This window comes from Hemiscyllium ocellatum, chromosome 34 (genome assembly GCF_020745735.1).
Source record: "Hemiscyllium ocellatum isolate sHemOce1 chromosome 34, sHemOce1.pat.X.cur, whole genome shotgun sequence".
NCBI lineage: Eukaryota > Metazoa > Chordata > Chondrichthyes > Orectolobiformes > Hemiscylliidae > Hemiscyllium > Hemiscyllium ocellatum.
The window spans coordinates 210,004-222,386 of record NC_083434.1 but is presented as its reverse complement, the minus strand read 5'-3'; the positions used below and the strand labels follow the sequence as shown (position 1 = coordinate 222,386).

The window sequence follows — 12,383 nt, the reverse complement described above, 5'->3', positions numbered from 1 at the left end:
GTGACGGGAGCGTCGAGCCTGAGCTGAGCTGCACCAGTCCTCCCATAGACCTCTACAAGCATCCTCGCTGTAAGGATTCAGAGAGAAGAGGGTGATGTAAAAGGTGTGAATCTGGGCTCTGATGCCCACTGGATCTGAGACAAGGGACCCGTCATTGGCTAGAAGCACAAGGAGCTGCTGATGGGTGCTGCCACCTTTTTTTCCAGTGAGTAGAGAGAAGGAGAAGCTGCAGTCCAGGTCCTGGAGGAGCTGGATCCGTGACCTCATGTATGTGCCCTGGGACCCGACGAGCTCCAGGTCTCAGAGAGCGGCTTTCTCCTCTTCGCACACTCCCCGCAGGGTTGGGTCAACATCAGTTTGACCGAGACATGACTCCAGGTCAAACGCCTTCTTCTCTAACTCCTTGATCCTGAATTTCCACCTCTTTGTCGACCCCTTCACGTACTCCCATCAGAAAGCACGGACATGAGCCTTGCCCACCTCCCACCATAGCTTCAGGGAGGGGAAGCTTCCCTGCTTCCTTCTCCAGCCAGCCCAGAACTGACAAAATAAGTCCCGGAACTGCTCATCCTTCAGCAAAAGGTTGTTAAAGTGCTGTACGCAGACTCGAGCTGGGCACCAAACAGAAGGAGCTCCACCCACACCAGGTAATGGTCCATGCACAGCATCTGCCGCATGAAAGCTGCTGGAAAGCAGGAGGTGTACACTAGTCGCTTCTGGATGCTCCAATTTCAGGTCTCATGAAGATGAAACATTGGAATTAAGATGGAGATTCTGCCAGATGTCCACCAGGTCAAAGGACTTGACCAAGTCCCCCAACCTTCTTGCCAACGCCAAACAGACTCTGGGGTCCCAGTCCTTGATGGACTCCCCCCCACCCCAAGGACAATGCTCCCAAAGGGATCTTCAGTGTTCATAAAGTGAAACACCGAGCCCCCCAGCCACACCATCAGGTGAAACAAACACCTGTAAAAGCTCTTTGACCTTCAAGATTTCCGGTTGAAAATGGGCCAACAAGGTCTCCAGGTGGAGTGACTCATGTGGACACCCCCCTGCCACTCCAAGAGCCAGGTAGCCTCGTCTCCTGGGGTAGTGTAGGTTACTTGCAGGGTGCACACCGCATACTTCCCATCTCGAAGGACCAAGAAGGCCTGGAATCTGCATTGTGATTCCCTGCTGTCATTGATATTGAGGCTGGCTGTGGTAGTCTCCATTGTCAGTAGTAGTGCACAACTATCACCATCAACAGTTAAAAAGCAATTACGTTTACTGGGAGCCCAAGAGAGAGCCATAAAGTTCCCTTGCTCTCACCCAGAGTGCACCAAGGAAGTTTCTGAACCACTTCCTTTAGCTGACATCCAGCCCCAGTGCGTGGTGAATGCCTGGGTGGACCAGAAAATTAACTCAAATTCTCCAGCACTCAAGAGCTGCTGACTCTGTCCGGGCAATTGTGGGTCTCCTTGACAAAATCCTGGCCTTCCTCTGGTTGGTTATCCTCGATAACCAGTCCCTTCCCCATGGTGAGAGTGGAGGCAGATCTGTCACCGCTGGCTGTCTCTATCGCCCAGTGGCACCATCCCAGGGTCACCGGCAGGAATGTCCTTAGTGCACTCTGAGGTTTGTTCTGGGTCTAGGTTATCGAATGGCAGAGGCTCAGGGAAGATATTGGGTTGCTGACCCCTTGGGGAAGAGGTTGTCCCACAAGGCAAGGGTGCCCAGGAAAACAATCTGGGAGGGAAGAGTGAGGAAGGTACCTTCCTCCTCTCCAACGTTCAGTGAGCAAGTGGGATTTAAACTTACCATAATGGTACTTGTACCATGGCCTGCAGTGGGCTCTGGTTCATCCTAGGAGGCCAGCGGAGCTGCAGAAGCAAGAGAGTCTGGAGCAACCCTTAGGGCCCCAGATTGGTCATGCCGTGACCCGGTCATGCTGTGACTCACCCCTGGGGTGTCCACATGAGTCACCACACCCGCAGATCTTGTTGGCCCATTTTCAGCCGGAAATCTTGAGGGTCAAAGAGCTTGTGCCAGGTGTTTGTTTCACCTGACGGTGTGGCTGAGGGGCTCAGTGATTCACGTTATGAACACCTAAGCTCCCTTTGGGAATTCGCTCCTGCTCTTCCTCCTGCTGTGAGCAGCACCTCTTCCTGGTGGCTATGAAAATGGCCTCCCACCTGCCTGCCCTGGCCGTCATGGGGTTTCACATTTCCCCCAACACCTGATAAACATGGGGGTACAGGAAGTGACTGTGCCAGCTTTATTCACCCCACACCTCCCAGCTGTCTGAGGAAGACGATTGACTAAGGGCTTGGGGAGGGCGGAGAAAGCAGGACAATCACTTCCTGCCCTGCCCCCTGCTTATCAGGTGATGGTACGCAGGATAGGGTCCCAACTTCCAGTCCAGAATTCCTGGTCTGGGCCATTCAGGATGGAGGCCAGCAATGGAGCCCCCGAAGTCGGGGTAAGGTTCAAAAAAGTGGGCATGATTCAGGCTCAGTGATCCTGAGGTCCAGTGTTTTGGGGCCTGGGCCAGACTTGGTTGGTACGTCAGGACTGAACCTGGAAATGGAAACAGGATGGGTGAGGTTTGGGGTTCCCATACCAAGACAACACTGGTGCAGCTGTGTCGGTATCTTCAGACTGGGTAGGATGGGCCGAGGTCTCGACCCTGAGAAAGATAAGGTGGAAAACAAGTTAGCAGCAGGACAATAGGAACACCCATGGGGCCAGCCTCCAGGGCCTTAGCTCTCTCCAAGCCTTCTTTCCAGCTGGGCCACAATAGTTGCGAATCTTGCTGGGGCCCTGCATGCAGGGCTCTTTGTGTCACCATGGTGGGGGTGGGGCAGCAGTGCCACCTGTGACTACTGGTTCAATTCCCTCCTCAGGCGACTGACTGTGTGGAGTTTGCACGTTCTCCCCGTGTCTGCCTGGGTTTCCTCCGGGTGCTCCGGTTTCCTCCCACAGTCCAAAGATGTGTGGGTCAGGTGAATTGGCCATGCTAAATTGCCCGTAGTGTTAAGTAAGGGGTAAATGTAGGGGTACGGGTGGGTTGCGCTTTAGCGGGTCAGTGTGGACTTGTTGGGCCGAAGGGCCTGTTTCCACACTGTAGGTAATCTAATCTAATCTAAGGCACAGTGCCGTCACGCAGGATCGTAAAGGAGCCCTCCATCACCTCCTCCTGGGCCAAGCAAATGAATATCTGCCAATAGAAGGAATAGACATGTTTGAGGGTAGAATCCTTCAGACCGAGCAGGAGCAGTTGGACACTTGACCGGATTTCCCCCAGAGTGTGGAAATGGACGAGAAGGTGCTCAATGCCAATGAAGGGGGAGAATGTTGGAGATCATGGCCCGTTGGGCTGTGATTAGCCGTGGCCTTACTGCAAGGCTCAGTGGTCATGTAGGAGTGGAGATAGGTCTTCATGCCAGGCCTTTAATGAGGAGCTTAAAGGTGGATGGTCACAGCTGGTGCTGAAGCAGCCGAGCCTAAGGCAGCAGCTACATTGGTGTAGGTGCGGCTTGGGCCTGCTGCTGTAGGGCTAGCCGTGATATACTGCTGGACTGCCCCAAGTGGTCTTCTGCGCAGGCCTCAGGCAACAATCTTGATCCTGATTATGGCAGGCTCAGGCAATAGCAGCAACAGTCCCATTTATCACAGGAGCCCAGACAGTAGTGGCGGAGGCAGGCCTAGGCAGCAGCATTAATAGTCCCGGTGCAATAGTCCCAGTAAGGCGCAAGGCAGCAACAGTGGAGTTAGGCCCAATCCTTTTAGGGGCTGAGGCAGCAGCAGCAGTTTCAGCTGGTGTAGGGGCCCAGGCTGCAGCGCCGGAGGCAAGCCCAGGCAGCAGATCCAGGGAGGGTCCAGGCAGCATCAAAGGTAGACCCGCTCAACAGCAGTAGCAGCAGATCAAAGGTGATCCCTAGGAAGCAGCAGTAGGTCAGCCCAGGCAGCAGCAAGAGCAGCAGCAATAGTGATTTGTGATTGCTAATGGCCTAGGAAGCAGCAGTGGAGGCAAGTATAGGCAGCAGCAGTGAAGGCAAACCCAGGCGGCACTGGTAGCAGCATCAGCAACAATCCCACGTGTTGGTGGACCTAGTCAACAGCAGTGGAGGGATGCAGGCCCAGGCAGCAATACTCCTAGGTGCTGATGGGGCCCATGCATCAGCGGGAGTAACAGCAGTTGTGATGGTGGTTGCTAGTGTTGGTGGGGCCCAGGAAACAGCAGTGGAAGCAGGTTTAGGCAGTAGTAGTGAAGACTGGCCCAGGCAGTAGCAACAACAAAGGTGGCGCCTAGTCAGCGCAGGAGCAACAGCGGTAGCGCTGGTGGTTGCTAATGCAGTTGAACACAGACCAAAGAAGCAAATTAAAAAAAAGGAAGGCAATATCTTCTCATCGAGAGAACTTTGCCCACAGTACACTGGCTGTGGCCAACCAGCTTGGAGTCAGTCCTCAACTGAGGAGATTCTAATCTCTTAGTGACACTTTTTTTGGCAAAAAATAAAGTGCAAACACTAAAATCCATAGTGCAAGTGCTGCGGCTTGCCTCAAAATCACCATTGTCCTTGCCCAAAAAGCAAAAAGAGTAACATGCAGGTTGCAACCAGCCAGTAACACAACAGTTCCCTGGTGAGAACGGAAATACAACAGTAACACTCTAAGCTCAGAAATTAGTCCTCAAATAGGAATAACAGTAAGAAACTGAGTGCATAAATTAGCTAATTCAGAAATCAGTTACCAAAAAAACCCAACAGCAGTGCACTCGTTGTGTCCAGCCAGCTTAAAGTCAACTGAGGAGATCCTAATTTTTTTCATATGCAGCACTAATAACTGATACCAATATTTTCATTTTCAAAATAGTCATACTTATCTCATTCACAACTTAATAAAATAATTTCATGGAGGTTGAAATCCCATTACCCTTTATTTACAAATGCACAGTACACTGGCTGAATCTAGTCAGCTCTGAGCCAGTCCTCAACTGAAGAGACTCTAAATCTCCTGGCTATATTTTTTTAAATCTTCAATGTTATATAAATTGACAATACACATACTACACTAACAGTCAAATAAAAAACTACAAAGGAACGGGGTCTCGGAATCAAATGCCCCAAGTCCCCCTATAACTAACAGGAAAAACAATGCATAGAACCAACAAAGTAAACCACATCACAATCCTCCAAATAAAACAAATGGTGAACAATTAAAAAGCAGTGCATAAAAGGAAAACTCACCTGCGTGCACTGCCTGGAAAATTAACTCTCCTGAGAGATACACAAAATGTAATACACATATGGAATCACAATTAAATCACAACCTACATGATAAGGTACAGTGCAAACATGTTATATACATAAGGGAACAGTGCAAACCGCGAGGAGCAGAGTTCTTTCCAAGATAGAGACCACACATGAGGAAGTGTCCACTCACAAAACGGGGGCCACTCCCAGAGTTCACCATCCGACCCAGAATCCACTTTTGCAAAATGGGAACCTGGCTCCGACAGCAGGGTTAGTTTCTGATGGCAGGGCCTTCTCCTCTCAGCAGGGTGTATACATTACTCACGAAGACCTGGCTCCCATGAGGTCTGGTCCACTCACACCGCCACAATCTGGTCCACGAGGCCTAGCCCCCAGACAACGAGTCATCCTACTAAGTGAGGTCGGGCACATTATGGAGGTTCAGTTGATGCACAGGAATCGAGGCAGGGCAGGTAAGACATTCAGTCCAAACATCTGACCGTGGAACAAATAATAAGTTCCACCACCAAATTGTCCCTTCCACTCCCAATATAACTCCAAAATAACAGTACCACTGATTACAAGGAAAAGGAATGAAACCAGCAGTGCTTCTGGCACTAGCCAATCAGCATAAAGTCAAAAAGGGAATAAAAAACAGTTCGTCAAAATAAAAAAAGGCCCCATCATGCCACTGGCTGTGGCTAGCCAGCTCAAGAGTCAGATCACCACAAACAAAACGAGAAAAGAATTCCCCAATTCATTGGCTGTGGCCAGTCAGTTCAACAGCCACTAAACCAAGGCATACTGGCTATGACCAGTCAGCTCAAGAGCTATGAACCCAGGCCATACTGGCTGTGGCCAAGCAGTTCATGAGCCAGTTCCCCACTATAATAAAGGCAAATAAACCCAACAATACCATTGGCTGCGGCCAGCCAGCTTAAGAGGCAGGAACCCAGAGTACATTGGCAATGGCCAGTCAGCCCAAAGGCCAGCCAATTCAAGAGTTAGGGGTCCAGGAAGCACTGGCTGTAGCCACCAGCTCAAGGAACCAAAGTACACTGGCTATGGCTAGCCAGTTTAAGAACCAGTTTCCAACAAACAATAAAAACAAAATCTCCAATACACTGGCCAGCTAGCTCAAGAACCAGCAACCCAAGGTACAGTCACTGAGGCCAACCAGCTCAGAATTAGTCCTCAACTGATGAGATTCTGAATCTCATGGTTGTTTTTTCTCCAGCTCGGAGTCATTCCTCAACTGAAGAGTTTCTATTTTAATTTTTAAAATTTTATCAAACTGTACAAAACACAAACAGTCAACATTTAGCAATAAGCAGCAGCTTACAAGAAACAACAATTTACAGGGGAAAGGAGCAGCAAGGCCAGACTCCAAACCCCACCATACAGCCACTTCGCAGGGAAATGAGAACAAACCCCAAATCCTACTTTATCTCACCAAAAAAGGAATAATAGACACAATCATATGCAAACAAATATGAAACAGTCCAATCAAATAAACAATAAAACAGTGCAAAATACACCCTGCAATCAGCAAGCAATCCATCCCTCCAACCTTCCAGCCACACGGTAGCCTGCCCCTATGCTCCATCCGGTTTTATTTTGCTTCATGCCCCTTCTGGTTTTCGGTCAGCTCTTACACAACTTCCAGCATCTCAAGGGCAGCCTGTCCTGTTCTCACCACCAACCCCTCCCCCCACCCCCCATGACAATGGCGATCAGGACCACCTTCTGGCTTTCCTGGTCGCCCCTCCATGCCACTTCTAGGACAGCCTGTACCTTCTCGAGACAACAGGGCTGAGGGTAGCCTACCCACATTCCAGCCCTCAGACCACCCCCATGCACCATCTGGCTCTCGGTCTGCCCTGACAAACCTTCCGGCTACCTCGAGGACAACATGTCTCGGCCCTCCCTAAGGACCACGGTGCTCAGGGCAGCCTACCCATCTTCTGACTGACAGGGCAATCAGCATTGGGATGACCTACCTGGCCCACCTAGCTTTGTCAAGGTATTATCCAATAAATTTAATTGAGTTCTTTGATGAGGTTACAAGCAGTGGATGAGGGGAGTGCATTGAATGTTACATAATCAAACTTGCAGAACGCATTTGATATAGTGATTCATGGCTGATTCTTTAGCGAATTTGAAATGTTTGGGATTGATGGGTCCTTGGCAGCATGGATTAGAAGTTAGCTAAAACATGGAAAGCAGAGGGTAGATATAGGTAGGCATTTCTCAGATTGGATGAAAGTGAGTACTACAGATGCTGGAGACTAGAGTCGAGAGTGTGGTGCCGGAAAAGCGCAGCAGATCCGGCAACATCAGAGAAGCAGGAAAATCGACATTTCGGGCAAAAGCCCTGCATCAGAAAGTCAGATTCTCATTTCTCAGATTGGAAATGAGTTGAAAGTGGTAGCCCCCAGGGATCAGTGTTGAGACCCTTGTTTTTTTCTGATTTATAAAAACAATTTAGAGATTGTTGTTGAGGGCAAAAATGTCTAATTTGCAAATGATACTAAGCTTGGGAGAATAGTGAATTGAAATTTTGATGCTGAGCAACTTCAAAGGGACATCGACAGGTTTGTGAAATGGGCAGATACCTGCCAGATGAATTTCAGTGCAGAGAAATGAAAGGAAATGCATTTTGGTAGAAGAAACATGGAAAGACAATACAGGTTAAAAGTACAACTTTGAGGGAGAATTGGAGCACAGGACGCTGGCTTAAAGTGACTAATTCTGTGAAGGTGGTCAGGCAAGTTGATACACCTGTTCAGAAGATTAATAAGATCCTTCAGTTTATAAATAGTGGCATATGTTATAAAAACAAGGAAGCGCTGCTGCACCTCTACAAATCATTGGTCAGACCACATTTGGAGTATTGTGTTTAGTTGTGGCCACCTTATTGAAAGAAGAATGTTAAAGCCTCGGAGGGAAAAATAAGTTGATTCACTAGAGTTACATCAGGAAAGAGGACTTTTAAATACAAGGAGAAAAATAGAGAAATCAGGCTTATCCTCCTTGGAGCAGAGAAGTAAGAGGTTACCTTTTGAAGTGTGAACAATTTTGACAGAGTAGTTCCACTAGTTCATATATCAACAAGTGAGTGTCAGTAAACTGGATGTGGTACATAGTTTGGAACAACAATTAATCCGGTGAGTTTGGTAAGGTTTGATGAGAAATTCCGCTTAGCTTTGCAGCTAGATCCTTCCAACAAATTCAACACAACTTGCAATTAGCCAAAAACTGTAACTTTTAGCCCCACTTGTTCATGTAAGTGCGCTTTCCTCATTGCTGATCTCAACATCAACATTGTGGCTAGCTGTCTATCTCCTCAGTAAATATAAAAGCAAACTTTTTCTGTAATATTTCTGCCCTCTTTTGCCTGCATATTATCCAATTTGTATTGCAATTATCCTATTCCTATCACAACTTCTAAATGAAGTGACTGTAAGATATTTGACTTTACTACTTCTTGTTAAATTAATTTCATTGTTCAGCATTGCTTTTCAAATGTTTAAGCTTCTTTCCCTATTCCTTCATGCTCTCTCTCATTGTGGAGTCCTCTATTATCTGTACTTCATATAGGCCTCTTTCTTAAACCTTTCTCCTAAATCTTCATTTATATGTGGAGTCTCACTAATGTTTAATTTGTTCTTTTCATTTAGCAGAACATGTTTTTTCTGTGCTTTGTTTTTATTGTTGTTCCATGCCATTTTTTTTCCATATGAAAAGCCCATTTGGCTTTTCTCAGTTCTATTCTCAACCCCTCAAAATCAGATTTTCTCCAGTCTGCCTATCTGGTGGCTAGCCTTCCTGCTACTCTGTTCTCGGTTGGCATCCAAGTCGACCTTATTCTGCATTCTTTTTCTGATTGTAGCCATGACAACTATTCTGAGTTGGGCTAATGGCAGGTGAACTGTCTCCTCATCCTGTGGCTTCATTCTAGCCCAACTCACCTAACACATTTCCCTGCACAATATATTGAGATTAAGTACCATTGCCCCCAGCAACCCGAGTTGCATGTCCCTCAGTCGTTGCTTTCTGTTTTCTTTGGCAGTGCTGTCTACTTCCCATCCTTGTTTTCATTGCATGTTGACTCTCTGGAAGGCTGTCCAACATTGTGTAGAACAGGAAGAAATTATGCTCAATGAAAAGAGCAACTGGTTAGGTTTAAACTTCTGAGTTGAGGGGAAGGGAAAGTGAAAGCGACAGGGAGTATGGAGTTAAATAGAAAGATAAGCAGGAGGATAGCATGTATGCAGGTGGATTTAACCTTGAGGCAGATTAGGAATGCAACAAAAAGGAAAGATAACTTAGGACATCTTATGACTTTCAATACCTCTAATGATAAGAATGTTAGCATTAAGACACTTTACCTGAATGCTCGAAGCGTTCGTAACAAAGTAGATGAACTAATGGCACAGATCATTGTGAATGATTATGATGTGGTAGGCATCACAGAGACATGGTTGCATGGGGTTCAGGATCCAAGGATTTACAAGTTATCGAAAATACAGGGAGGTGGGCAGAGGGGTCGGGGTGGCCTTGTTAGTTAAGAACAAAGTTAAATCTATGGCACTGAATGACATAGGGTCAGATGATATTGAGTCTGTGTGGGTGGAATTGAGGAACCACAAAGGCAAAAAAAACCGTAATGGGAGTTATGTTCAGACCTCCGAACAGTGGTCAGGACCAGTGGCACAACATGTACCGGGAAATAGAAAAGGCATGTCAGAAAGGCAAGGTCACGGTGATCATGGGGGATTTCAATATGCAGGTTGACTGGGTAAATAATGTTGCCAGTGGATCCAAAGAAAGGGAATTATTGGAATGCTGACAGGATGGCTTTTTGGAACAACTTGTCATGGAGTCCACAAAGGAGCAGGCTATTTTGGACCTAGTGCTATGTAATGAACCAGACTTTATAAAAGATCTTAAACACTTAGGAAGCAGCGATCACAATATGGTAGAGTTCAGTCTGCAGTTTGAAAGAGAGAAGGCAAAATCAGTTGTAACAGTGTTACAATTAAACAAAGGTACTTATGAGTGCATGAGAGAGGAACTGACACAAATCGACTGGAAGCAGAGCCTAGCAGGGAAGACAGTAGAGGAAAAATGGCAGGGGTTTGTGGGTCTAATCGAGGACACAGTACAGAGGTTCACCCCCAAGAAAAGAAAGATTATCCGGGGAGGAATTAGACAGCCATGGCTGACAAAGGAGGTCAGGAAATGTATCAAAGAAAAAGAGAGATCCTATAAACTGGCCAAGAGCACTGGGAAGTCAGAAGGTTGGGAAGGCTAAAAAAAGAAAAAGAGAGAGAAATAAGGAAGGAGACAATCAAATATGAAGGTAGGCTAGCCAGTAATATTAGAAATGATAGTAAAAGTTTCTTTCAATACATAAGAAACAAACAACAGGTAAGTTGGGCCACTTCAAACTGATGCTGGAAAGCTAGTGATGGGAGATAAGGAAATAGCTGGAGAACTTAATAAGTACTTTGCATCAGTCTTCACAGTGGAAGACATGAGTAATATGCCAACAATTAAAGGGAGTCAGGGGGCTGAGTTGAGTATGGTTGCCATTACAAAAGAGAGAGTGCTAGAAAAGCTAAAAGGTCTTAAAATTGACAAATCTCCTGGCCCCATTGGGCTACATCCTAGAGTTCTGAGGGAGATGGCTGAGGAAATAGTGGAGGCGTCGGTTGAGATCTTTCAAATGTCACTGGAGTCAGGGAAAGTCCTGGATGATTGGAAGACCGCTGTTGTAACCCCATTGTTCATGAAAGGATCAAGACAAAAGATGGAAAATTATAGGCCAATTAGCCTAACCTCGATTGTTGGTAAAATTCTAGAATCCATCGTTAAGGATGAGGTTTCTAAATTCTTGGAAGAGCAGGGTCGGATTAGAACAAGTCAACATGGATTTAGTAAGGGGAGGTCGTGCCTGACAAACCTGTTCGAATTCTTTGAAGAGGTGACAAGTAGGTTAGACCAGGGAAACCCAGTGGATGTGGTCTATCTAGACTTCCAAAAGGCCTTTGATAAGGTGCCACATGGGAGGCTGCTGAGTAAGGTGAGGGCCCATGGTGTTTGAGGTGAGCTACTGGCATGGATTGAGGATTGGCTGTCTGACAGAAGGCAGAGAGTTGGGATAAGAGGTTCTTTTTTGGAATGGCAGCCGGTGACAAGCGGTGTCCCACAGGGTTCAGTGTTGGGGCCGCAGCTGTTCACGTTATATATTAATGATCTGGATGAAGGGACTGGGGGAATTCTAGCGAAGTTTGTCGATGATACGAAGATAGGTGGACAGGCAGGTAGTACTGAGGAAGTGGGGAGGCTGCATAAGGATCTAGACAGTTTGGGAGAGTGGTCCAGGAAATGGCTGATGGAATTCAATGTGAGCAAATGCGAGGTCTTGCACTTTGGAAAAAAGAATACAAGCATGGACTACTTTCTAAACGGTGAGAAAATTCATAAAACCAAAGTACAAATGGATCTGGGAGTGCTAGTCGAGGATTCTCTAAAGGTAAACATGTAGGTTGAATCTGTGATTAAGAAAGCGAATGCAATGTTGTCATTTATCTCAAGAGGGTTGGAATATAAAAGCACCGTTGTGCTACTGAGACTTTATAAAGCTCTGGCTAGGTCCCATTTGGAGTACTGTGTCCAGTTTTGGGCCCCACACCTCAGGAGGGACATATTGGCACTGAGCGTGTCCAGCGGAGATTCACACAGATGATCCCTGGAATGGTAGGTCTAACATACGAGGAGCAACTGAGGATCCTGGGATTGTACTCATTGGAGTTTAGAAGGTTAAGGGGAGATCTAATAGAAACTTACAAGATAATACATGGCTTGGAAAGGGTGGACGCTAAGAAATTGTTTCCGTTAGGCGAGGAGACTAGGACCCGTGGGCACAGCCTTAAAATTAGAGGGGGTCAATTCAGGACAGAAAAGCGGAGACATTTCTTCAGCCAGAGAGTGGTGGGCCTGTGGAATTCATTGCTGCAGGGTGCAGCGGAGGCTGGGACGCTAAATGTCTTCAAGGCAGAGATTGATAAATCCTTGATGTCACAAGGAATTAAGGGCTACGGGGAGAATGCGCATAAGTGGAGATGAAATGCTCATAGC

General features: G+C 47.0%; 1 protein-coding gene across 1 annotated transcript in view; it reads left to right on the top strand.

Annotated features, from left to right (window-relative positions):
- The first annotated feature begins 2,428 nt into the window (after positions 1-2,428).
- Positions 2,429-12,383, top strand: part of tmem108 (transmembrane protein 108) — a 118,980-nt gene continuing 109,025 nt past the window's right edge. Inside the window, exon 1 of the mRNA XM_060849883.1 lies at positions 2,429-2,461. Within this exon, the coding sequence (XP_060705866.1) occupies positions 2,429-2,461 (33 nt within the window). The remainder of the gene's footprint in view (positions 2,462-12,383) is intronic.